Below are 27,597 nucleotides of genomic sequence, written 5' to 3'. Positions count from 1 at the left end.
AACAGGCTGCAATATGTTTTTCTTTTAACATAAGTCTCTACCTAGATGGAGATGGGAGAACTCTTATATTCCACTTGCTAAGAGGCTACTTCTTAGTGTGGACTGTGTATAAAATTAGACTGGTGTCAAGCTGAATATAAACCCTGGTTATTTTTAAAGACGAGGCTGTTACTAAGACAATGTTGTCAGGGAGTCCAATATAGGCTTGCAGACCCACTTGTAATGCGCGGAAATCTGTTTAAAACCATGTCACAAGGGGCCCCACGCGGTTAACAGAGCAAATCAAGCCCAATGTTGGATTGTTTAAGCCACTGGGGTCAAGTTACAAACACACACTCACACGCACAAAAGGAAAAAAAAAAAAGAAGCAGCAGGTTGGGTCTTGCGAACCTTTTAGTGCCACCCCCGCCCCCGGTTTGAAGCGTCACAGCAGCAGCAGGGCTCCTGGGGCTCTCCAGTGCGCAGCCAGTCCTCGCGCTCCTTCAAACTTTACGCACGGATGTTCTCCACTGGAAGTTGTGCAAACCCGGTTTTCATGTGTTGCAGCCGAGTCGTGGTGTCTCAAAAAACTTTTTTATCCACTTAGACCCGTTTCAGACTAGTTTAAATTGCATCTGCATGATTTATTTTTATTTTTCTCTTTGTTACTTTATTTTTCTATGTGATTGTTTTAAATCCGGTGGACAAATGCTGTAAATAGTGGAGGAATGAAAATGTGCGGTGCCTTAATGAAGTGGGTAGTGTGGGCGCTCCTTGTCAGTGCGCGCAGACTCCTGGCAGACTCTTTGTTGGACCCCCGGTTAGAGGAGGTGGATGAATCCAGTGGCAGCGCTTCAACGCTGGCCTTTGTGTTCGATGTTACCGGCTCCATGTACGACGATCTGAAACAGGTGATTGAGGGGGCCTCGCGGATCCTGGAGAAGACTCTCAGCCGGAGAACCAGACCTATTAGAAACTTTGTCCTGGTGCCCTTCCACGACCCAGGTATGGTCCAATCAAACACAAACTGTTTCCAGAAATCTGCAAAGAACGCACGTGTTTTTTTTTTTTCTTCTTTCTGTCTCCAAGATGTAATGCATATCAAGCTTTGGATTGTTTTATTTGGTCTTATACCTTAGAGCTAAGTTGGATTTTTATTTTTTTTAACCTTATCATAGAAAACCTTTAACATATTTATGTTAAACCCCCTCTCAGTATTTGACCTTTTACTGTAAATAAAAATGTTTTAGGTTTTGCCAGTTTTGCACATCCAGAAAGTGAAACTTCTCCATTGCAGCTCAGAAGGATTGGATGAAGTGTAAGCAGTGATTTTCAGTTCCCAGATTTTGAATAAGGTTGGACTTTCTCTGGGTAACTATATAGCTCTGGCTCTTGAACCCTTTCATGTCTTGAGCAGATTTTCTCATTCTGACCCTTTTGAAAGAAAGCACCCCCATAGCATAATGCCGCCACCACCGTGGCAGGGTGACGAACCTGAAGTCCACTTAGCCACACTGTGTTTTCAACTCATCATTTCACTTTCTTCTGCATGTTTGTTGTTGAACAAGAGGTCTTATGTCTTTTTTAATGTTACTTAATTATAAAGGCTAGATGAGTAATGGCACGTCTTGCATTTATTATACTGACAGATTCTAACATCTGATCTTAATTGCTTTACGGCTCTTCCAGAGTCCTGTTTGGCTGTTTTCCAAAAATGATGCTGTATCAGATTGTCAGTTATGGTGAACGGTCATGTCTAATTAGATTTATTTTCTATTTGCAGTTTGATTGGATTAAACAGAATTCTGTGAGAAACCCAATCCCTGACCTGTCGTTTGGTTCGTTAATCACAGGTGGATCCTTAGCATTCTGTAGCCAGTTGGTTTATGTTGGGGTATTACAGTTGAAGGAAGGTCAATCTAAACGCACGCCACATTTTTCAGATTTCTGTTTGGAAAGGATTATGAGAACAATTGATGATCGCTCTTCCACTGTGCTGGATTACCTTATTTTCTGTTTTCCTTTTATATCTCTTATGAGTAAAAAAATGATTTGAAATGATTTTCAGGGCACAATATAGCCAATATTGCCCAAAATCCTCCTTTATTTCAACCACTTTAACATAACATTTTCTCATTTCATTTAACTTCTGCAATAGATTCAACATTTATTGACAGAAAAGAGGTTCAAACATGGAAACTCTAGTATTTGTGGTGCAGCCTGTAGGTTTCAGAAGCCCTCTCTCATAAAGCAGAACATTAAACCCAAACATGCAAGACTTCAAGCAGGAGAGTCTGAGCTTGTAGAGTAACAGGTAAGTTTCCTCCCTGACCAGCATCTGCTGACTGCAAAAACCTTCAGCATGAAAATAAGAGTGCTGTGATGAGAAGCATATGCCGACTGCTTGTGTGTAATTACCAGTCGCCCCCCCCCTCCTATTCTCAGCACACAAAAATACATACACCCACTTGCTAACCCCCCCCCCGAAACCACCGGAAAACCCTCACAGCCCCCCGGTTTAGCCAGCCTTGGGGAGAGTGTGGGATGGCGGGGGCTAACATCACACATGTTGTCTGTGTTTAATGTGCCCTGCCCCTCAGGGAGCTTGTAAACCTCCAAGACTGCAAAGAAGCGGCAGCGGCTGACAAACAAAGTCGTGAGATGCTGTCAGTGGATGAGGAGGAGGCAGGGAACTTCAAAGGCAGCAATACTGGAAAATAAAAAAAGATTATGATCGAGTGTGAAACATCATCAGCCTGACAACGCCTGGAAGACGCTGTACGTCAAAGTGGCCTTTGATAGTTACAATAACAATGACAGACAGAACTCCTGAGGCTCCGCCCCACCTGATGAAGCCCTTCTCTGTAGGAACCTCCACATACAGCAGCTGTATTCAGTAAAGGGAGAACAATACAGATAATTGTGTCACTGTCAGTATTTATACCTCATTGACTGACGGCAGAGATTTGTCAACCTGAGCATCAGGATCTAACTGGCTTCTATCCATCATCTTGAATCTGACATTCCTCCAGACCTTGCACTGGAAAAACGATCTAGAAATAAGCAAAGATTTCTTAAATTAAGTGAATTTACCCTTAATTTGAATAGGTAAATAAGATAGTTTGCCAGTAGAATGAGTATTTTTACTCTTAAAATAGATAATTAGATAAAATGCACTTGAAATAAATCAATGCAATGTTTTCTTATTTTAAATATAAATTGTCTTGTTTCATTGGCAAAATGTTGCTTTTACCTCCTCAATCCAAGAACAAATGCACTTATTTTAAGAAAAAATTACTTATCTAGATTTCGATGTTTATCCAGTGGGGGAAGTTACTCAGATGAAAGCTCTCACAGTACCTTAAAAAATTGATTACTCTGTCTTTTAGCTTTGGTCAGATTTCTGTAAATTAAAGAAAAAGTATAAATGTAGTAATTCTGTTTATATATTAAATCATCCTGCTTTGCACAGTGTACAAATTAAATCCATGTGTCACATAAAAAGCTCTAGGACATCATTTGGGTCCTTATTAATTGGACTGTTACTTATCAGGCAATTTGATTTTATAAATGTTCTCAGTGGCGGAGCTAAACAAAGCCGAATTAATCTTTATTATCACTGCAGCGTGGAGATACGACAGAGCCAAACGAGTCTGCAGAGAGGAAACAACTACATCTATTCTTCTTGCGATGAATAATCTGCTACTAAAACCTACTGAGATGACTTTATCAGAGTTTTTTTCTCCTCACAGATATTGGCCCTGTTTCCATCACCACCGACCCCAAGAAGTTCCAGCAGGATCTGCAGGAATTGTTTGTCCAGGTGGGAAAGAAAACACAGAGCAGTTACCTCAGAATACTACCACATTTATTCAGATAGCATTTGGGAAAAATCTCTAATGAAGAATATCAACACTTTTGGAATAAAGACCCACAAATTAACACAGAAACACATTCAGCTGTGTTTATGTTTATTTACCCAAGAGACACAGTCTTTATACACACGGTGTTGCTTTAGTACATATAAGGGTACAAGTTTCATAAATTATATGTATTAAAAGAACTAACATGTTCAATTTTTACAACAATTTTTAGGTATTGAGCACAAATAGGTCTGTTTTTGTCTTTCAGGGTGGGGGTGACTGCCCTGAGATGAGTATAGGAGCTATAAAGAAGGCTTTAGAGGTTTCGCTGCCTGGATCCTTCATCTACGTCTTCACTGATGCCCGGGCCAAAGACTACCGGCTGAAAAGAGACGTTCTGCGCCTGGTGCAGCTCCGTCAATCACAGGTACTGACGAGGACTAGATTTTATGATAAAGATCTAAAAGAGACTCGTGTACCCTGGAAATACGGACCTGTAAAACAGAATACAAAAAAATAAACAGGGTTATTTTCTTACAAATGGAAGATCTGAAAAGCGTTGAGAGTTTATGTGTTGCTCCCTTAAGATAAAACTTTGTTTTTTTTCTTTTTCTTTACAGTATACAGTCTGGCAATGTGGCAATATGAATAATTGTCTTGATGACAAAAAGAGCCCAACAGATTTTGCTTTCACAAGTGGAGCAGTATGGCTATAGCCATAGTGTTCCGCTTGTTTCATGCATATAAATTGCTTTATTATAATTAATGCAGGGAGTTTTACAGATTGTATAGACACTGCAACGTAAGTAGAACAGGAAAGGAAAAAAAAGGAGAAAAGATGAAAGAAAGAGAAGATAAAAGGGAAATGACGATAAAACTTGTATGTTTCAAGATATGCTGGAATCCAACATTTGCTCTATTCTCTAGTTATCTGAGGCTCTCATGGTTTTTCTTCCAGGATAGTGCTTAGTCGGGCATTCGCTGTAAAAAAACGTTTTATCCATTTCGGGTCAATTCTCCAGTCGTGCAAGAATTTGTCGATCCGGCCGATTTTCAGCCTGGTTGTGTGTCGTGTAGTATAGACGGGTAACGAGGGGCGATCGGCCTCTCATGACCACCTACTGATCAGGAATCGTAAGGTCGTAAGAAAATCAAACATGTTTGATATTCAGTCGGACTTCATGAGGTCGCATCAGAGTGTCAGGCCGCACAGTGTGAGAACATGCATTGTTAGATGTTAACTTTTAAACCCTTCGATTTTGTAGTAAAGCTTGAGCTGTAGCTGCATGCAAAGATTGAAAATATAGCACAGTGTTTGCCTAGCTTACCTGAAACAGACTTAAAAATGACTCTAACCAGCTTCCTTGTCCCTGCTGAAAGAAAACCTGAGTCAGTGTAGGAATTGTGTGTTGAGGTTGATTAGCAGCATTTCTTTTTCCCAACATTCAAAAGATGATTGACTAAGCAGGCTGATTTAAACACATTTTTCAGCTTCTATTTGTTCCTTAAGACCTTTTTTATCAGCCTCAGTTATGTTACTTAGTTATTTTAAAATAAAATATCCATATAAAAAATAAATCTAGTTACTATTATTTGACAAATTGACAAAGCTTAAGAGCTATAAATATATTATGAGAAACACAGAAAACTCTGACTCTTCATCTCCTTTGTCCACAGGTTGTGTTTGTGTTGACTGGAGATTGCGGAGACCGCTCCCAGCCTGGTTACAGGGCGTATGAGGAGATCGCAGCCACCTCCTCCGGACAAATCTTTCATTTGGACAAGCAGCAGGTGAACGAGGTAAGAGCATGGCTGAAGGGTGCGAAGGATAGAAGGTTCCCGGGCTTTTCGGGTAGCTTTGTCTCATGCGTATCATAATAATCAGCTCCAGAAACTTGCTTCAGATATCTTTGTTTAATTAGCTCAAACACTGATAAAAATGGGCTGTTGCTTTTGCAGCTAATTTTGAAGACAAACTTTTTTTTGAGAGTTTAAAGTTTTGACCTTTGGGAAATGTGACTCTCCCAGTGTAATCCGTATGGAACACTACTTTTATTAAACATAATTCCATTAGAAGGAAACAGCCTATTTTCCATTTACAAATCACTGTGTTGCTCTGCATTTCCATGTTGTGCTATTCTGTTTTCATGGCTGCATACGATCTTTTTGTGTAGTTTCAGTTCCCTAACTTGGAACATCTTTAGATTATCTGGAACTAAAATATGAAAACATTTGTCTTTAATAGGCATGCCTCTAAGGCATCAAGAACATTTCCTGCAGCCCAATTTGTTAGAGGAAAAAAAACATTTTCTTTCTCCTGTGTTGAAACGTAGGCTCTATAGTCTTAACTGTATTAAACAAATGTGTCCGCTTAGTTGAAATGCATTCATGCCATCTGATAGTTACGCTGCTATTCATAGCTGCATAAATTTTGACCGGGGTTATCCAAGCTTCCCGTGCCGTTGTATCTGCTTCCCCGGTCTGGACAAAGGCAGCAGCAGAACAAGCACAGAGCTTATCTTGGTGCTGCAACAATAATTTCATTGAGTTAAACCAAACGATTCGCATACTGATATTAGGACTTCCTGTTCATACGATACGGCTGAGGGATTCTTTTATTTTGGAAGGAGCATGTAACTGAAGCCCCTGTCTCTGGGGCCAAAGACAGCGGGGCTCACTTCCCAGGCAGACGTAAAAGAAGCCAGAGTTTCCTCTGGAAGAGACACTGGTGTCCTGCATGTCAGCACAGGAGATGGCTGGGCAGTTCTGGGCTGGAGCCAGAAGTTCTAGATCCTGGTGGCCCACTGAACCTGTGAACTCTCAAGTGTTTGTGCGTGTGGGTCTGTTTCCTGTCAGGTCGTGCTTGTATATAGCATACATTTGCCTGTGTGTGGGGCAACTCTGTTCATTACCACATCATAATCCTGCAAGCTGTTGAAAGAGGGGCTGAATGTGGTGTTTGTGATGGAATATTAGGGGACTGGAATTAGATTTTGCACTCACACTCCACCTCCAGAGAGTTAACACCACACTATTGTAATTATTTCAGCAGATCTTAAAGGTATAATGGAGGATGTTGTTTTTCCGGGTGGATCATCAAAATAAGTGGTCTTCCAATCATTCTGGTGATACGTTTAAACAAGGCCATCCTACATGCTCATCTCAATTTTCACTTACCGGTGGTGAGTCTGACATAGTGGAAAAAAATGCAAATCAGGAAATAAGATTGTATGAGCGATGCAAACAGCAACTTGTAAACAGAGCGTGCACAAGGCGAAATGGGCTTGTGCACGCTCTTGCACGTGTTAAATATGCGTTCAGGGTTGTGCATGTGCATGTTTTTTCAAAGAAATTTGTGAAAATCCTCCACTATACCTTCATGTGTACAGTTTATGTGCAGACTTACGGATGCTTGCTTTTTGTGACCTTTTTGTGACAAACATTATTACAAAATCTTACAAATCCTTTAGTTCTTAAAAAAAAACACAGAACAAAGCTTCTTTTTTGATCTAAAATATACAAAAAGTTTGATAATGTGCAGACAAATGACGTACAGAGCCGTCTTTTTTCTCTGTACGGGAGAAAGTGGAGTTAATACAGAGCATTTTTTTACTCTCTAATCCCGGGATTTAATGGTTGTAATGGTTTTCCTCCTTCCAACACAGCTGCCTAGTGGCACGAAGTCAAGATCCTCACACTGTAGCTCATACTCAACTTGACATAATAAAATCTTTATATTTAACCACTATGGATCTGACCGTGTTTAAACAGAGAGAAAAGTGTGCGTAATCTCTAAAATATGTTTTATGCATCTCAGGTTTATTTTTTATTGATTATTTACTAATGTTAAGGTAAATGAAGTGTTTTCCTGCTTGCAGACAGGGGAATTGCTTTAAAGGTGCTTTTTAATCATTCAAAAGCATACACAGGTTTTCATGTTACAAACATACATTTCTGGATATTTTATAAGAATCTATCATAAATGCACTGTATCGAAAAGAAAGAAAGTGTAAGAAAAGAAAGAAAAACCCAAAAGGCCCTAAATTAAATCTAGTAAACCCAGTAGTTTCAGGCGTAATCAAAAGGAAACAGCGTCCAGATGTGTGTAAAGAACTTAGCAGACTGCTCAGGGAGAAATGTGAAGTGAAAGGTGGATGATGGATGAGTAGATGATAAAACATCCTAAACATTGAACTTCTAATTGAGCACTGCTCATCCATCATCCGAATGTGGGCATCCACTTCAAGATCAGAGATTAGCAGCTAAGGTAGGAGATGGTTTGGTATAGTACAGCTAATGGACCGGACTGAGTGGAAGAGAAGGAAAACAAACACGACAATTACACCCTGTAAGGCAGGAGAATAATATTCAGTATTACACCAGACAGTAATTAACTATGAAACGAATAATTAAAATTTATGTGATTAAATGAAAAGTGTTTGTTTGAAGGGTTTCAGGTTTTTTCTGTGGAGTAATGTGAACATTTCTGTGCTTCTGGTTTCCTCATCATGTGGATTCAGTAGTGAGTTAAGGGGGTGGCAACGGTTCTCATGCATAAAATGAAATGTAGGTAACATCCCTTCTAAATCTGCGCTGCCTCCCTCTACTACATCCCCTTTTGACAGCATGAGCCTCTGCGTGTCAGGCCCCCACAGAGAAGGAGCAGGGGCTCCATCTGGTGCGGCCCACTCTATTTGTAGCGGGACATTTCGCAGCAAATGTCTGCGGTTGCGGTGTTTAAACCTGGGTAAAGTCTAAACTGACCCCTGCCCACCGGGACGTCTGGAATCAGGCTCTCCAAACCGCAGCTTGAATGCATGTTTTTCTCTTCGGGTAACATGCGTGCACAAGTCAGGGAGAATCCAGCAGCGCTGCAGCTTGTGCTACCGCTCGTTCCCTGATCCATCTGTTGAGCTGCTTTTACTAACCGAGGGGAGTCCTTCCTGTAGGCCTGTTCGTCTGAGACATGCAGTATGAGATTACGCAGAACTTAAGATCTTTTTTTCTTCCCAGTGTTTGAAACAGGGAGCGGCTGAGGAGCCCCACTGTGGCCCGGACGGCAAGTCCTCCCATCTCTGAGCTTCAGTCCCTTTTATCTAAGCTCTAAGAGCAGATGAATGCCAACTCCTTCCTCCTGTCTTGTACAAGAAGTGGACGCTGTCCTGAGGCAGATGCAGGACCCTTGGTTTGCAGTTTCCTGCTCTGCTGGTGATGACTGCACATGTGGCAGTCATTACAGCTGTTACCAGTTTTAAAAGAGAGACCAGCTGCTGTCAGCGCTCAATTGAAACCCTTCGAAAAGTGGAGATTTGATGAAGACACAGAAACTTGTTCCCATGTTTGGCTGTTTTTAAGTGTCCTAAATCATATATGTTTGTTCCAATTTGTTTTCCTTGTTCGCCCAGTTTCTGCACGAAGACTAGAAAGAAAAAAAACACGCCTGCGAGACTCAAACTAATTCTAGACATCAGTTGCTTGTTAAGCTTTCAGAAGATGGAAGATTTTGTGTCTGCTGTGGCCAAAGAAAGGAGATGCTGTCAAATGTCGGTGGCTTTCGCGGCCTCTGTTTTCATTTCAGGGGGAAAATAAAAGGAAATCAATTCAGGAATCAATAGCATGATGATTACGACACATAGAGAGTAAAGCAGCTGTCAAAACTGAAAGCCTATAATGTCGGATGTGTCTCTGGAGAGCTGCTGGGAGACCTGATATTCTGAGTTATGAAGGCTTTTACCATTTGGTATTATTAACCTGTCCATGGTTATTTCAGCCTTTGGATAAACTTTGCTTTGAGCGTTAGGATGACTAAGTGGGCTCAATGTGTCACCACCTGACCTGATCTGGCTGTTTCAATTTCCATGGAAAAGTAGGTTACTGCCAGCAACGTCTGTTTCTCTGAGTCAAGTTGATAAAAAAAGAAAGAAAAAAAACTGCAGCTCTGTATGTAAGTTTGTTTCTTAAACAAAGCCAGAAGTGCCACCTCCAGATTTATAGATGCTTTATGATCCGAGCAGGAAGCTGTGATTCCTGAAAGCTGTGCTGCAGGAGAGTGACTACTGTCTGAGAAACCTCCAGTGTGAGAGATGCTCTCCTGGGAATATATGCTCCAGAGCGCAGAAAACTGTATGTTATCAGTTTGACAGCTGAGACGTTTCACTTGTCCTTTGTTTAGGTAAAAGAACTTTCTCTGGGATACTTAAGGGATGAAAGAAATGTCAAAAGACGAAGAGCAGGGAAGGGAAGGAATGTCAGGAAAAGTTCTTCTGATATCTGTGTTGTGTTTTCGGAAGAACCTTTGGTTCCTAATTAGCGTGTCTCTTGTTAAATTTTCCATTTTCTTCTCTTGCTTTTGGTTTATTACTGCTGTTTTTCCCCTCCTGCCAGGTTTTAAAGTGGGTAGAAGAGACGGTTCAGGCAATGAAAGTCCACCTGCTGTCCTCCAACCACGACAGTGCCCAGGAAAACAAGTGGGAAGTGCCCTTTGACCCCAGCCTCAGGGAGGTCACCGTCTCACTCAGCGGACCGGCACCACAAATCGAGCTCAGCGACCCCTTCGGTTGTTACACAGTTTTTCTCCTTCCTCCTTTACTCAGCCTTTCATAAAATAACCCATCTTGGACACTTCTTCGCATATTCTCTATTTATAACCAAACATTTTCACATATTTCAACAAGATTTATTGTGGTAGATGAACATCAGAAATTAGAAATCTCACAGACAATAATGTAAATGGTTAGACTTGCATTGCAAAACTGGCCTTTATCAAGAAAAAGGGAGAAGCAACCATTGATGAAGTTATTAAAAGTAGGAAAGAAGTCCTGTTTTCAAAGCATGAAGGGAACAAATATATGTCAGACGAGTGTTAGACTTTTAAAACACTGATCATAACAGAAAACTAACTAAAAAAGTAAAAAACTAAATAAAAATAAAAAAAACAATCCACTGGAATTTGTTTTCCAAGACATTTTGCTTCCCATCCAGGAAGCCTTTTGAATTAAAAAATGTTCACTTTTTTTTTTTTTTTATTGAAAAAGCTTCCTGGATTGGAAGCGAAATGTCTTCAAACTTAAAAAAAGAAGTCCAGGGGATTGTTTTTTAACTGTTTTGGAATGACTATGACCCGGATGACTGAGAATCTTCACCAGCAACCTGTTAAAAGCTGCTGGGAAGCACCATGTAGCAGAGATTTTATTCCTCTATAACGATAAGGAAGCTGGTGATGATCTCCATCAACACTAAATTCAACGGAGCCTGTGTGCACATAAGAATTGGAAAACATTTCAATATCCGAACAAAGTTTGTAAAGACTTTCTTCAAACGATACTAAAACTATTTACCCTTAAGAGCTGTTAATAATTAGAGCATTATTTGTAAGATAAACACTTTTATCAGTTTTTCAGTTCTTTGCTACTTTTGTTTATCTATCAGTTTATATTGCTTCAAAGTTTTTCAAAGTTGGTCACTTTAACCTGGTAAAATGTGGGAGTTTTCCTAAAAGGCTTCTCTGATTCTACTTTTTTTTAAAGGTCGGGTCATTGGTGCTGAGCAGGGCCTTCAGGAACTGCTGAATATTCCCAACTCTGCTCGGGTTGTCAACCTAAAGTTTCCGAGACCTGGATCCTGGAAACTTAAGGTAATTTCTCCTAGGAATGGTGAATAAGAAATGTATTTCTTCCTGTTTAGGCAGCCAATGTAACCGAGCTACTTTATTTTTGAAGGTGAGCTGCAGTGGGCGCCATACTCTGAGGGTTACAGGGGTCAGCAGTCTGGACTTCCGGGCTGGCTTTTCCACTTTACCTGTTTTAGAGTTCAGCCAGACCAGAGAAAGACCAATTAAAGGTGCTGACCAGCTTCAGTTAGCTCTTATACATCTATGTAAAGGAGAAAGTCGGTTGAAGATGATCGAGATAAAAATATTTATTTTTCTCCCAGGACTTCCAACCCATGTCATGCTGAAATGTACCGGCCTGAAGCCCCCAGGTTATCTGAGTCAGGTGGAGCTCATGTCAGCCTCCGGACGGTCTTTACGCACCATCCCCGTACCTCTGCCCACTGACCTTGGCCAACAAGGGCTTTGGACTCTCCCTGAGTTCCGCACGCCACCACAAAGCTTCTTCATCAAGGTTACAGGCAATGATGAGATGGGCTTCCTCTTCCAGAGGTTATCAAGTGTTTCCTACACTAACATCATTCCAGGCAAGGCTACAACCAACAATTCCTGCAGAAACGTTTCACCAAAGCCACTCCAACACCTCATCAATCTCTCTTGTAAAATTTAACCTTTGTTCCTCCTTCACATAGATCCCCCAGCGGTGAGAATGCCTAATGTGGTGAGGGGCTTTTACATGCAGCCTGCTGCCATTGGCTGCTCGGTGCAAAGTGACATTCCTTACAAGCTAAGATTCACTAGAAACGGGATGATTCTAGGAGAGGAGAAGCATTTTCAGTGAGTCTTTTTTTCTTTGCTCTCTGCAGAAAAGCTTTTCATTTAAATTAGTGTTGCACCGATACCAGTATCAGACAGGGCCCTGATCCTGCACTAAAATGGTGGTATCGGCGAGTACCAAAAAATAGGGCACCAATATCATTTTGATTGCCAAAGGTTTATTCAACTACTGTCACCAATTCCAGGTAGGCAATAAAAAGTTATACTGGATTCACTTTGTATTAGTATTAGTATTTCCCTGCTTCACAAAGGTAGGCAGCAGCCTGACAAAGCCATGAGGGCAATTATTTTACATCAAAAAAGAAAAAAAAAATACATCCAAGTAGCATGCAGTTCTTCATATATACACACAAACATCAATTGCAAACAGATAGTATCGGTATGGTATCAGTATCAGCCAATACTGCACAGCCAGGTATTGGGTATCAGTATCGGGTCCAAAAAATAGCATCGGCGCAATACTGATTTCAATACGTTTCCTTCATGTGTTTCACCTTCAGCCTTAAAGGAGCTCATTTAGTTTCTCCCTCCTCTCCCCCAGTGAGCCCGGCTGTAAAGCATTACTATTGCCTGACTCTTGCGTTTTGTTGGCTCATCTGTCATGAATCAAGTCTACAAAGTCTCCTTTTGAGAGATTACATATTCGATTATGTCATCATAAAGAAAAATTAAGCCTAAACTTTTTTCTGTCTGCCTATAATCTGCTTTGAATTACATTCATAAACTCTGACTGAGTTTTGGTTAAAACTATTTGCATTATCCAGGGACGGAGACTAGAGCCTGTGGCTCAGGACGGAGCTGCACTAAAGCAGCGAAAACAAGAACAGAAGACTTAAAATTAAGACTCAGGACTGCACAGACTCAAGTTCTGAGAGTTGATTCTTAGCAGCATCCTTATCTCCTTTTTCATCAAACCATGTTTTATCAGCAGTTCGAATCTAATGGATCCAGTCACAGATGCTGTCGTTAGGTAACCCCTGTCCTAATTCCTGTTTAATGTTCTACTAAAGGACTGAATATTTTGAGCAAAGAAATTTACAGACATTAAAAATGTAAATTCAAAGAGCTAAAACATGCTTTCTATTTGATTAAATTAAACATTAACAGGCTTTAAACTATCTTCACCACTGGTGCAAAGTGTTAAAAAAAGTATTTTCTCCTTACAGCTCAACTCAGTGATCAAACATCATTCATACAGGGGTGGGAAGAGTAAAAAGCTAAGCTAACCTACCCTTCTTCCTTAAAGACATACCCAGAACCTTTCTGATTACATGAAGTCAGCTCAAAAAAGCACAAAACTAGAACATCGTGCTGCAGTTAAAAGAAAAATATGAATATATGATCAATAAAAAAGCCTTCAAATAAAGAAAATACTTTTTCCATGCCACCTTTAATTTAAATAGGGTAAATGATACACCAGTTCATACAGTAACTGTATTTTTTTCTGTCTGTTAAACTAAATATGCCAAATATTAATGACTGAAATTTACAGTCTTCAGTAATTCTGTGTTTTCGGCAGTCTAGGCGGCACGCATCCAACGTGAGAACATTAATGTAAATCATTAGAAACCCGAGACTTAGCTTGGCAAGAAAGACTTGCTGTCATCTCTGCCATTTAAATGTTGTCTAATTCCCACCTACCACATGCTTTTTTTACATTAGGAATTCTGGCGTAGCATCTTGGGAGATTGCACATGCATCCGGTGAGGATGAGGGCACGTATGAGTGCATGGCGCGGAGCAGTGCAGGACAGGGACAGGCTTTAACCCGGCTTACTGTTCAAGGTATGTGACACACACAGATGAGTTTAAGTTCTGGATTTCTGCGCGCATGCATCACTGTCTTTGCAAAGCTTTGAAATAAGTTCCGGCCTTTTTTTTTTATTTGCTCTTTATGTCTAAAACATAAAGCAGATGCTGAGCGTAATGGAACAAATATTTGCTCTGAAAGATAAACTATTTCTGCTCTGTTTGCTCGCTGCTGATAATTCCTGTTTTGTTTTTTTCTTTTTTGTTTTGCTTGCGTTTCGATGGACGCAGAGCCTCCTCCGGTTTTGAAGCCTGCTGTTAACGTGAGCACCTCTGTGGGAGGCGTAGCTGTGCTGTCCTGTGAGGTGGACGGCCACATGCGTCATAACCTGACCTGGTATCGAGCCGGACGCGCGATCCGCGCCCGATCGGGGAGGGTGATGCTGCTGGGTGACTCCTCGCTGCAGATCAGCACAGTTCAGGTTCAGGATGCTGGAGCGTATCAGTGCGTGGCCACCAACGCCCAGGGAGACAGCAGGATCACAGTGTGGTTCCTAGTCCCAGGTAGGAGAGGAAGATACCCTGCGGATCATCTGCTTAAGCACTTAACACTCTGGGGCCCCTTGGCTCCTCTCAGGCTCCCGTCATCTGGTTTCCATTACTGCCTTAACCTCGCAGTCAGAGTGAGCTACTTCCTTCACAGAGAAATAGCTCATCAGCCAAATGTGATGTTTATAGATAAATGTGTTTTTCATTGTGGACATACTCTCAGTTAGTATTGAAAACAGGCAAATAAATGTGAAACTTTTCTGCCGTCATGATGTCAGATGTTTAATCGCCTGAAGTTTACTGCGGCTAATCTGGTGATAGGAAGTTATAAATGACATCATGCTGCCTCAACAATGCACTGACTCATCCTTGTTGCTTTGTTTGCTTGGGTTTGACTTTAATCGCAGAGGCTCCTTCTGTAGAAGTTCGCCCTCAGACCCAAAGTTTCTCCCGAGGGGATGAGATCCGCTTTGTCTGCTCGGCGTCCGGCTCCCCCCCCCCTCAGATCTTCTGGAGCCGTGGAAACATGTTCCTAAGCAATCAGCCGAGGTAAGGGAATGCTCAGTCTCTTCAACACCTCTGGCACTGTGGAGGACTGAGTCTATCATTATAATCCACTCTACGTTACATTCCAAAGTATTATGTTTTAATTAACTTAGCTTTTTCACACTTTGCCACTTTATAACCCCAGTCATCAGTTTATTCTGTTTGGATTTATGGAACTGACAAACACAAAGTGGTGCATAATTTCAGAGTGACAAAAGAGTAAATCCTACTTTTTCTAAATCTATAAAAGGTGGCTCAGACATGTTTTCAAACACCCATTTACTCTGATAAATAGAGTCCAAATAGAGTATGAATGCTGCTCCTCTGTGAAGACCTCAGAAGTTTTTTAGTGAAAAACTAGTAACTTGAAGACTTAGGGGCTGTTTATCCTCCCGCAGCAGTGTGTCGCAGTGAGCTTGTCTCAGATAATTTTGATTTATGCACTTTTTTGAAGCGTGGTCTGCCCACAAAGAAAGAGGGGCAATCACGAACTAGCTGTGGATCTAGATATGGCAGAGGAGGTGAAGAAGTGGAAGCAAGTTTGTCCGACAACGGAGGGACATTGAAGGCAAAAAAGAGTGGGGATCAAGGTGGAAAAAGGGTCCCAGCGTTCTTGCGCAACTCGCTCTTCTAGCTGGTCCAACTTCACGTGTCGTTTTCTGCAATGTTGGTCATACAAACAAAACAAGCCGGTAAAGTACTAAACAGGAAATACTCATAGAGTAGAGCGATTGTAGATTTGACCAATCAGAGGCCTCCTGCCTGCAGCACTGTCTGCTGTCGCCTACAATTTGGGAGAGGTGCAGCAGAGTGTCTGCGGCAGGGTCGGAGGGACATTTGCATTCACTGCAACACACATGCAGTGAATTTATTTTTTTTTTTAACAGTGTCCTGTCTGGCAATGTGGCAATAAGAATAATTGTCTTGATGCCAAAAAGAGCCCAACAGATTTTACTTTCACAAGTGGAGCAGCATGGCTCACAACCTGGTTTCTGAGTATAAATTAGTCTTAAGGAATAAGAATCAGAATGTCTGTATTTTCTTACAGTGTACAATAGAGCAAAATAAAATATAATAGTAAAAAAATAAAATAGAATAGTAAAATAAGTAAAATAAGTAAAATTATAGCTAACATAGTAAAATTACACCTTCCCCATAAACAGTGTAAGAAAAGGAGCAAAGGTCAGGTAGAAAAGAGTGAAGTATAAAGATATCCTAAGCATTTTCTATGTCTGCTTCTGTCTCCTTGAACCCCAGTCGGCCTCGGCAGATGGCCGCTCACACTCAGCCTGGTTCTGCTGGAGGTTTCTTCCTGTTAAAAGGGAGTTTTTCCTCTCCACTGTCACTACAAGCATGCTTGGTGTGAGGGATTGCCTTCGAATCAAAGAGTCGATGCAATCAACTAGTTTTCCTTAGATGGAAACCTTTGTATCAATTTGACTGTATGATCTGGTGAACTGTAAAGTGCCTTGAGATGACATGTGTTGTGAATTGGCGCTATTGAAATAAACTGAACAGAATTGAATCATTCCGTCTATAATCTAAAAAGGGGAAACATATTAAGCTGCTGTAAACCTATCAAGACATGGTCAGCCACCTAAAGCTGCAGAGATCCACACCTCAACTGGGAGAATGTGCCAACAGGAAGTGTTTGGTTACAGTTAACCACTAGCAATTTGGAGACACATTATCAGTTAAAGTTATAGGGGAGGATGTTCTTTTTCCGAATGGATCATCAAAATAAGGGATCTTCCTAACTGTTAATCATTCTGGCACTTTCAGGTGTGTTTTTGGGGTGAGCTGTGTGTTTCCTCTACACTAAAGAGGAGTAGGGAGGGGAGTGGTTTCCTAGTGGTTAGGGCACAGAGCTTGGAATCCTGAGGTTCTGTGTTCGAGCCCCACTCCCACAGACTGCCACTCTGGGTCCCTTAGCAATACCCTTTACCCCACACTGCTCCCTGGGCAACCCACGATGGCAGCCCACTGCTCCCCAAGGGGATGTGTTAAATACAGAGTTCATTTCAGTGCTCTGTACTTGTGACAGTGTAATGACAATAAAAAAGCTGTTTCTGTCAGTGATTAAAGCTTACCTTTCTCGTTGCGGTTCTTTGAAAATGGCCGAGGGTCATAAATGAAAAAGTGTCTATGAATTGTATGAGAAGAAGAGAACGGCTTCAGAAGAGACAAACTAAATCAGAATGTTTTTGGGAGATTCTTTCATGCAATGGTGTACATTGAAAGTACAGGTTGGGCTTCCCACTGATGCCTTAGTTGCAAAGTTTCTACTCGACAGGTAAAGTTTAGCACACTATTTGGAGAAATCCAATTCACATCACTGCTAGTAAAACAAGGTGAAGTGGGCTCATGCATGCTCTTGCACATGTTTAATAGGCATTCCCTTTTAAGAGCAGGCACAGGGTTGTGCATGTGCATTTTTTTTCTAAGTGGAGAAAATTTGAAAAAGTCCTTCCCTATACCTTTAAGATTGTGCACCAATCAGATGAGATCACACTTTTTGATCAATGGGCAAAAAACAAACTCCCAACAATAATCTGACTATAAAAGGTACATTTGATGTTTATTGATGCTTTCCATCCAGTCACACTTACCTAAAGCTATTTTACACCTTAAGACTTGCAGCTGATTTTGTATCGTTTTGCTTTTAAATAATTTGCTACTCATGCTTGTTCCATCCTAACATAACAAAATGGGAAAAGTTCAGCGCCATTAATACCTTTACAAGGCGCTGTGCAGTCAGCTAAACATTGTGCTGAGGTTTTTTTGAAACAATTAAATTTTATGCCAGACGAAATTTTTTTGTGTGATTTCTATAATGCAGGTTTAGAGTAAATAAGGATGGACTTTTGACTATTCGTGGAGCAGTTCCAGAGGACGCTGGGGACTACATCTGTCGGGCGACCAATGAGGCTGGGAGTGCCTCTCAGACAGCGTCACTAACGTATGCAGGTAATCTTTACAGGTGTACTATGCCATAAAAAGCCCCGCTCTGCCTCACACTGCCACATTTCCCTCCATCAGTCCTGATAATTGCAGATCTGTAGTGTCAGTTAGAGCTGTCAGTCTATCCTTGATAAGAAAAAAACTCAATGCTGATATAATATGGCAGCCTCCCTCTAAGGCAGCCATGGTGTTATAATGCCGCTGAGTCTGTATGTCACTTTTAACAACGCTGATCTGTCAAAACAGACATTTGCTCTTAAGATCTTTGCTGAAAGGTGCTTTAATTCACAATGATGTGCAGGGTTAGTTTTCATCAAATAGGCTGTTTTTGGCTCCAGGCCGCTTCTTCTACATGTCCCCAAAATGCCTTTTAGCAAAATTTTAGGTAGACTTTAAATGGCTTTATTTTTACAGTTAGTCTTCATAAATTATACAAATGCAGCCAAAATTATTTAGTTTTTTTTAAATATTTTCCTTTATCTCTCAATTTTGCACTACTTTCTGTTGCTTTATCAAAAGAAAAGGTGCTGTAATTCTTTAACTGTTTCTAACATTTCTATTATGCTAAAGTCATAATATCTTGGTTTTTCTTTTTCCATCAGAGGTGCCCAGAATAGCAGTTAGACAGCAGGTTGTGTTAGCATCTGTTGGTGGTGATGCCACTTTGGAATGCCAAGCCACAGGCATTCCCCCTCCCCTCATCCGCTGGTTCAAAGGCAAGTTACAGACTACAGTGCATTCTTTGCAAGTTTAAAGATGTTTTTGTTTGTTAAAAGCAGCTTTTTCACTGGTTGTCACAGGTGAGCTCGAGGTGGGCTCTGCTCCTTTTGTAGAGCAGGATGTAAACCGCGGGACCTTGCAGATTCGCGGGGTGCAGGAAGTCGATGCTGGTCAGTATAACTGTGTGGCCAGCAGCTCTGCTGGAACCTCCACTGGCACTGTTAGACTGGAGGCTGGAGGTAAGACCACAGTTTACTGTTTTTCATAAAGATTGTGTTACTCTCAAACCCAAATAAAGACGAAGTCATTTTTACACAGCGGGCCCATTGTTTTCTGAGGCCCCGACCGACACGAGCGCTAATGTGGGGGAGAACATCACCCTTCCCTGCGTTGCCCGAGGTTCCCCACAGCCGACAGTCAGCTGGCGCAGGAAGGACGGCAGACAGATTCTTGCGAGGGCAGGCGGGGGCAGCAGGACAATGCAGATGGAGAGCGGCCATCTTTTAATTCAGAGTGAGTGAGCTGTGGCTCAGAAAAGTCTAATAATACTAGTGGCGGCCTAGTGGTTAGGGCACAGGGCTTTAAATCCTGAGGTTGTGAGTTCAATCCCCCACTCCCACAGACTGCCACTCTGGGTCCCTGAGACCCTTAACCTCACACTGCTCCCCGGGCGCCGCACAATGGCAGCCCACTGCTCCACAAGGGGATGGGTTAAATGCAGAGAATTCATTTCGTTGCTCTGTACTTGTGACAGTGGAATGATGATAAAGTTGAATTCTATTCTATTTACCCACAATGACTGGCATGACTTTGTTTTTTAAATGAGGATGGCTTGAAAATGTACACTATAGAACATTACAATGGTGGCTCCTAAGCATCCTTCAGTATTAGCAATGCCTTTCAAACTGCAATACTAGATTGTGGGTTTCGTTCCACTAGGTTCCCAACATTCCTCCTGACTGAACTGGTGTAGCTGAGTTATCTGTAGGTCCACTTGCTGACATAAACCTTTTTAGCTTTAACCATCAAATCTTCTAAGGCACAGTCAATGTATTGGTCACTCCTCCAAAAAATTTAATTGTTCTACACTTGGTTACAAATTTATCATATCATTTAAAGGACCTATTGGCTTCCAAGTTTCCTGAATACATTTCTTGAGGTGTTGCGTTTTTGTAAATGTTGGTCCTCCGACCAACATTTACAAAATATGATGCGCTACAGTAGCGGCCGTTCAAAATGGCCCTTCCCAGTCAAAACCAGCCGAATGGCAGCAGAATTCCATCCAAATTCCAGCCACTGGCCTTCTCATGGACTTGAATATTTTTTTACTCTGACTCCACCCTTTAACTGAATTCCAGGGTCTGACCAGGAGATGAAGCTTCTCTATAGATCTTAATGTCCACAAATCATGATGGAAAGAATATTTTAGTACAAAGATTGATGTTTAAAAAGGAATTGTAGGGGACCACCCAAGGACCCATCCAGGAAAGTGGGGAAATGTTGAATGGCTACTACTGTAACTGCTCCAGTTGGGATTTTGCTTTTAGACTTGAAAGCTTCCTCATATTTGCTTTTCCTACGTTATTAATTATCAGAAACTTACAGAACCAAAGCATCACTTTCTGGGCCATAACACATTTTAGAACACATTAATATTTTATTTGAGCTTAAGCATTTACAGAGAGTAGTTGCAAAGGATGATTCTGTATCTATAAAAAAGAAACCAAGACCTAAAACGTCTACAATTTTTAATCTCGTCAACCAAACAAAATAAAAAAAAAAATATGTGTCTTAATATATTAGTTAGATAAATCAACAATTTACAACACATGGCATCTCAATGCATGTTATAGAGACAGTTCAATCAAATCACCAGAGAAATTAGTTAAAAGTTTTTCTATCTCAGGTAAACAATCATATTGCATAAAGTCATTGACCTTCAGGATTTGCCCCTCCTAGATGAGCATGTAGCGTTGATACACACTGGTCTGCATTGTGTTGTTGACTCTACAGCAATCCCTCACACAGAGCATGCATGTGGTAACCATAGAGAAAAAAAAACTCCTACTTAACAGGAAGAAACCTCAACAAAAACCAGGCTCAGTGTGAGCGGGCTTCATCTGAGGCCAGCTGGGGTTCAAGGAGACAGAAGCAGACATAGAAAAATGAACTTTAAAGCACTGATTAATAAATACTTTCTATTTCAGAGAGGGTATGATAAATCACCTTAATAGATGGCTCTGTCTAAGAAAATAGCGAATTTATTAATATTCGGCATCCACTGTTTACTTTGACCTTTTAACCTGGTTTTCCATTCTTGGCTAAGATAATCCTTTGTTTCCAGAAAGTTAATATGAAAGAACGGTTATTTTTTTTTATGGACTGTTTTTGTCTGTTTTCCTTTGAGCTCCTGACTGATTTGCTTCATTCTATCTGTCGTATGGCTCTGATTACCACCTGTTCTGTTTACAAAAATCCATACATTTTGTAATGCACAAAATCATGCACTCTTCATTTACTTTCATGCTTTTTGACCTGACTTTTAAAATCACTTATGCTGTTGTCATTACCTGCTATAACCATTAGCTGGCAAGCTTAATACAAGCATTTAATTATAGGTCAATTTTAACACATGTGATGTCCAGGGAATTCACCAAGGAGAGTATGTGTCAGCTGGCTGGCAGCTGAGCTAAGCCCATTAATCCCTTTTTTTTCTATTTTTAAGCCAGTAATTACAGGGCCGTCAAACCAATAATAACACTGGTTATTGAGGAGAGGTCTTAAGAGCCATTAAAGGAGGCTTGATGTTGAATATAAAGATTTTTCTCAGAGTGAGTGTTGAAATGTACCTTTGCCACAGGTCATCTGTTTCTAAGGATGTATGTTTCTGACTGTAGGTGTCTGGCTGCACGATGAAGCTGTATACGTTTGTGAAGCCAAAAACCAGTTTGGAAGCATTCAAGCTGAGGCCAGAGTTAGCGTCACTGGACTAGGTAGGCTTCCAGTAGCAATAATACCAATCTAAAATACCCAATTTCACATTTTTCTGGGGTTTTCATAGTTTTGTTTTTTACAACTCTCCTTTCAGAGCCTCCAGTCTTAGGCCAAGCTCCCCCAGTCATCACCACTGGGGCTGGTCAGTCCCTCAGCATCCCGTGCATGTTGCTAAATGGAACGCCTCTTCCAGAAAGACGCTGGTCCAAGAATGGGAGACCTGTATGCCTGACTGCAGTTGATCTTTTTTACGACAATTATTCTCTTTATGTTTTTAAGAGTTTCGTTGTTTCGCCCGTTTCCCTGCATCAACAGGTCCGGGTGAATGGAAGAGTGTTCATAAGGAGTGATGGCAGTTTGTACATAGAGAGAACTCTACCAGAAGACAGTGGGACATATGTTTGCACTGCTATGAATGTAGCAGGCACTGCAAATATTACAGTCAGCTTGGAGGTCCAAGGTAGGAAACTAATTAGCGTAATTAGTAGTAGGCATGGGAAGAATGCACTCCATAGAGGAGTGTTTTTGTACTATAGGACCTTGAACAAAATCATTTTCTTAGAGAATCTTTACACTGAAGAAAATTTGGAGTATAATTTACTTAGTAAAAGCCAGGTAACTTTTTCCACATAGAAATTCTTTGTAAATTTACTCAATAAAATCTAAGTTCATTTTACATACTAAGAAGAGTTGATTTAACAAAAAAAAGTAAAAAAAAAAGAGTAACATTTACTGGCAAATGTATCTTATCAAAAAATTTACTTTTGTTTTGCTAGTAAATTTTACATTGAGAAGCAGACATACAACCATGCATAAGTAAAGATAATCTAGAGAAGCCAATTAACCTAACAGTCATTTTTGTGAGAGGAAGCTGGAGTACCCAGAGAGAACCCATGCATGCATGGAGAGAACATGCAAACTCCATGCAGAAAGACCCATGGCTGGGAATCAAACCCTAAACTTTCTTGCTGTAAGACAAGTAAATCAAATTAGCTATTACTGACCTAAATATTTTCAGGAAAGGAAAAAAGTAAATATTATTTTCATCAGTTAAGTTGGGAAGTTATTTAAATATTTTTATTAATACTTGGATACTTACATGGTAAATGCAGTAAATTTTACATAAAAACGTAAACTATTTACAGGACCAAAGAGTCCCTTTGTTCAATGTATCCTGCAGGAGTGGTGCTGCTAATTGATAATGACTCAATTATTTATCCACAGAAGCATCAAACTTCCGAATGTGATTATAAACAGTGAAATCAGACTAATACAGATTTTATATCAGGTTATTAGTTGGTGATTTGGGTGTAACTGTGAAGGCATGTGTATCTAGATTGGATTTTATATAAAATGCAGCTATCACATTGCACAAGTTTTGTGCCAGAAAAAGGAAAGGTTTCAGTCATCATACTATAACCATTGATTCAGTTATTGTTATCACACATACATATGATAACATGTATAAAGTCAACCTTCGTGAAAGGTTGTTTCTATACAAACCTTTAGGTCGGTTTCACAGATGTTTCTTTGATTATAGCAAATAAGAGGAAAACAGAGCTCTAGTAAGGATGACAATGTTCTATAGCTGTAACTAACGCTCATGTCCCTACGGTTTTACCATGAAACTGAATTGAAATCAAAATCAGTCATTTAAGATAATTTATAACTCAGGAAGTGTGAAAAAAATCTGCAGAATTGAAGTCAGTGCAAGATGCTGTGAAGGAGCAGAAACCACCCCCACACATCTGCCACCGTTCTCCTGTATGGTAGCTTCTTTCAGAATGTGTGAGAATACACAGTCTGAGGGAGAGCCGTGGTTATTTTATGTTTGTTATTATAATCCAAACTAAAATATATAAATATGACATATATATTCAATTAGCTCATCTTTTTAATTTATCCTAACATAAGCACTGCTGTAAAAAAACACATTGTTTACTAAATAAGAGTGACTGATAGTGCTCCTTTAGGTTCCACACCATAACTAGAGGTATATTTTATAACCACAAAAAGCCAAAATATGTATTAGTATATATTAGTAAATGTATTGTGTATTATAGTTCTTTATAAAGCTGATCTAAGTATCTCATGTTAAACATAGAGAATGATTGAAATAAAAAGTGCAGAAATCATAACTCTTTAAAACTTTGGTATACAGGGATATCTCTAACTATCTCAGGTGTAAATTGTGGTCATGTTTGTTTTAGAGTTACAACCAGCAGACAGTCAGTTGAGTTAGCCCAAGTTAAGCCTGTTTTGTAGCCATGGCAACCACACTACAGTCTTAAATTTAAAGGCAAAAAGACTTTTTTTTTTAAAGATGTTTCAGCAGCTATCCTGGAGCCTGTAATTTCTATTGGCTTGCTCCTTTTTTCAGAAAATGCTATTTTTTTTTTTTCAAAAAAAAAAACTTCCCGTCAAAAACAAATGAAAAATATATTTTGTATAATTTAAATTAAAAAAAAGAAATTATTTGCATTATTTGTGATGCATTAGACATTTCTGTATAATATTTTATAGATCTACTTTGCACAACAGCATCTGCCTGTTTGTGTAAGTCGGGTTTTTTACAGGAATAAAAATATTGCACTGATGCAAAAGTCTCAAAAACTCATGCTTCAATTATTATGCACTTGATTTTAAAAGATTATAAGTTTCATCAGATCTTATTCTGCCTGCAGAATAATCACAGTCCAGCTCACACCTCACCTGCTTCTTTATCTTGGTCACACCTCCTTATATTACAAATGGATAAAATCCTCCTCCTCTATGTTACTATTCTAGGGACGTTGGTGAGACTCATTTTGTGCAGCACAGCTGATTTGCTTATTTGCATGTTCAGTTTCTCATTGCCAGACACCATCAGGTCCGATAATATGCTGAGTCAGTGATGAACACAAAAATATGTTGACGATTCAACCACCTGCTCTAATCACAGAGAGGGGATTCATTTACTACGTTCTTTGATGACTGGGAGATTTTGCTTGTAGCCATGTATTAATGGAGAGGGCATGTGGTTAATACTTTACCAGCTTATCATTAAGGCATACCTCAAAACCGACACGCTATGTAAAGAGGTGGAGGTATACACATGTCTTGCATGGTCAGAGGGCTGAATTTTACAACCTACTTCTTCCACAGTGCCCCCAGAGATCAGAGCTGGCCCATACCAGTACATTGCCAATGAGGGAGTAGCCATAACGCTGTCATGTGAGGCAAGCGGAGTTCCCAAACCAGTTATTGTCTGGTCCAAGGTAGGTCATAAAACCCACACTGCCCATATTAGCTTCACTAACTTATTAGATACTGATGCATCTCTTAAATTAATGCATGTATCATTGACTAACAGTAATTATTCATGAAAGTATCATCACTATACAAGCTTTTATTATCCTTTAATATTAATAGCTGATTTAATATTCTTCTAAAATGTAAACTATCTGGTTTGAAAAATCCTTAATATACAGAAAACTTGTAATACTAGGGCTCATAGGCATAACAATATGTTAAAGGGCCATTATATTGAAAAATATCTCTTTAATTACCGTGATTTATTGTGATTACATTAACATAAGTCTTATATTTTTTGCCCTTTCCTTTTTTTGTGTGTTTTCTTTTGTCTGTTAGAACACTCATAAAACCAACAACAATAGTTTGTGCAGCAATCAAGCCCTGATTGTATGAAAAGGGACGATGTAACCATGGCAACTCTACCCTGTTGGTATTCGGCTGGGGAAAATAACTCTGGATTTTAAAGTACCTTAGAAATTTAAAACCTCACGTGTAGCCTTCTCTCATCATGCGCAGAAAGCACAGAAGGTTTTTATCCATCCAGGCAGAAACGGGAGTTTTTTTCTTTCTTTCTTCAGGATGCAAAACATGAACTTTGTCACATTTTTCTTGCAAATTAAAGGAACGTAACGTCCAACTCCTCTGTTTACTTTGTCAGTAATTAGTTTGATAAATCAGTGAAATTACTTCTCTGCAAGAAAACATTGCCGCACATAGTCACGCGTTTAAATCTAAGCCTTGAATGTAGCGACTAAAGTAGGGAGGAGCAGGGAAATGATGAAGACTAAAGAAGAGTCATGTTAGCTCGCATTAAACTACTCTTAACCACTCAGGCAAGGTCAACAATCTACTGTTTTCACATACTTAACCAAATCTGCCTTTTGTTTTCAGACTCAATGCTTACATTAATCTTTTTTTTTCCCGGGCAGGTAAAAGCAAGTCTGTGAAAGTATTTATTTTTTTATGTTCAAAGCAAGTACTTTCCCAGCTGGCTGCTTACCTCTCTGTGTATATTTCAAATAGAGAGCATTTCAACTGCTGGTCTGTAATTACGTTTGACATCAAAGGCTGAGATGGGAGCGTCTCTGTGCTGGTGTGCATCTAACTTTTACTGTGAAATTTGTCTGGGTGTTACACCTGCCTGCCTTTCTTCCAGGGAAGACAGCCTCTTTCAAGGGATGGCTCCTCTCTTCAGCCCGGTTCTGATGGATATCTCCACATCCCCCACCCCACTGCAGAGGATGCAGGCACCTACATTTGCACTGCCAGCAGTCCTGTGGGCTATGCAAGCCGGGAGGTCCAGCTCAGTGTTAATAGTAAGAAATATACCATGACAACAAATTCAAATTGTCTTGTGAGCGTTCACACCCTTGATCCTTTTTGCATTTTGTCACATTACAACCACAAACTCAATGTTTTTATTCAGATTTTATGTCAAAAACAACATTTGGTAAATAAATAATATCTCTATTAGCCTCCTATAAAACAATACTTTGTTAAAACACCTTCGGCTCTAATTTTAGATGTGTCTTTTTAGTCGAGTCTGTGTAAGTTAGCTCTTAAAAAAGATTCTGAATCAGATTTAGGTTTGGACTTTGACTGGGCCATTTTAAAACATGACATGTTTCAGTTTTAACCCTTATAGTTACGAAGGTTGAACCTCCATCACATTCTAAAATCTTCTGCTACAGTATGTCAAAACGTTTTTTCTTCTGATCTATAACTGATTTTCTATTTAGCTTAATTCATCTCCCCATCAGCTCAGACCAGCTTCCCTTTCATTGCTGAAAAATGTATTCCCACAGCATGATGCTGCCACCACTGAGGACCCTGTCACACCTTGACGATTAAGCCAGTGTATGCCTGACCTCCCAGAATCTCCTATAACGCTGGCATATACTGAACTTGTATTTTTTAAAATTTTTTGGCGTATAGAGTATTAATAACAAGTCCAGAGCCTATGTCCCAACTTATGCATAACGCACGGTAGCGTAATGCCCATGAAATCTCACAAGCCAGTGTCTTGAGGAGGGCAGCAAAGCGCCCGGAGGTGCCCAGCCTACATAAAAAGATGTCTTTAATTGCGGTATTAACCAAGCTACTGTTTACCGCCTTCTAAAAAAATAAAAAAATAAATAAAAAGGAAAAGAAGAAGGATTGCACCCACTGCAGATTCAGCGTCATGTCCGCTAGGAACTTTGTTGGTTGTTGCTGTGAGCGTGAACGCAGGGATCGATCACACTCGCCTTCTCTCTCACCCTATGATGGGGATGCAGTCTGGAGGAGTATGCTCAAAATTTGTATGTCGACGTGTGCCAGTGTATGTAAGAGGGCTCATAACTTATACAAAACGTACCATAACTCATCCATCGTATGCCAGTGTTTTTTGCCAGACTTTTCATATGTCTAGCATACACTGGCTAAATCGTCAAGGTGTGACAGGGCCTTGTTTTTGTTGTTTTTTTAATATATTGATTAATCAGTTTACTTCTTTTCT

The 27,597-nt window shown here is 40.2% G+C and overlaps 1 protein-coding gene across 2 annotated transcripts in view; it reads left to right on the top strand.

The window, feature by feature from the left end:
• Positions 1-449: 449 nt before the first annotated feature.
• Positions 450-27,597, top strand: part of hmcn2 (hemicentin 2) — an 81,164-nt gene continuing 54,016 nt past the window's right edge. For both annotated transcript variants that reach the window (XM_038287578.1, XM_038287577.1), the window contains exons 1-21: positions 450-984; positions 3,732-3,802; positions 4,111-4,269; positions 5,520-5,642; positions 10,227-10,398; positions 11,369-11,475; positions 11,561-11,681; positions 11,775-12,038; positions 12,144-12,288; positions 13,951-14,072; positions 14,328-14,600; positions 14,993-15,134; positions 17,971-18,098; positions 18,695-18,808; positions 18,893-19,051; positions 19,131-19,325; positions 21,710-21,805; positions 21,901-22,028; positions 22,122-22,266; positions 24,951-25,063; positions 26,257-26,416. In XM_038287578.1, the coding sequence (XP_038143506.1) occupies positions 708-984; positions 3,732-3,802; positions 4,111-4,269; positions 5,520-5,642; positions 10,227-10,398; positions 11,369-11,475; positions 11,561-11,681; positions 11,775-12,038; positions 12,144-12,288; positions 13,951-14,072; positions 14,328-14,600; positions 14,993-15,134; positions 17,971-18,098; positions 18,695-18,808; positions 18,893-19,051; positions 19,131-19,325; positions 21,710-21,805; positions 21,901-22,028; positions 22,122-22,266; positions 24,951-25,063; positions 26,257-26,416 (3,214 nt within the window). In that variant the 5' untranslated portion in view covers positions 450-707. The remainder of the gene's footprint in view (positions 985-3,731; positions 3,803-4,110; positions 4,270-5,519; positions 5,643-10,226; positions 10,399-11,368; positions 11,476-11,560; positions 11,682-11,774; positions 12,039-12,143; positions 12,289-13,950; positions 14,073-14,327; positions 14,601-14,992; positions 15,135-17,970; positions 18,099-18,694; positions 18,809-18,892; positions 19,052-19,130; positions 19,326-21,709; positions 21,806-21,900; positions 22,029-22,121; positions 22,267-24,950; positions 25,064-26,256; positions 26,417-27,597) is intronic.

Source organism: Cyprinodon tularosa, unplaced genomic scaffold, assembly GCF_016077235.1.
Source record: "Cyprinodon tularosa strain WSP-4 unplaced genomic scaffold, ASM1607723v1 ctg240, whole genome shotgun sequence".
In the NCBI taxonomy this organism is placed as follows: Eukaryota; Metazoa; Chordata; class Actinopteri; order Cyprinodontiformes; family Cyprinodontidae; genus Cyprinodon; species Cyprinodon tularosa.
The sequence above is the reverse complement of the archived record's forward strand: the minus strand, read 5'-3'. Positions and strand labels throughout refer to the sequence as shown.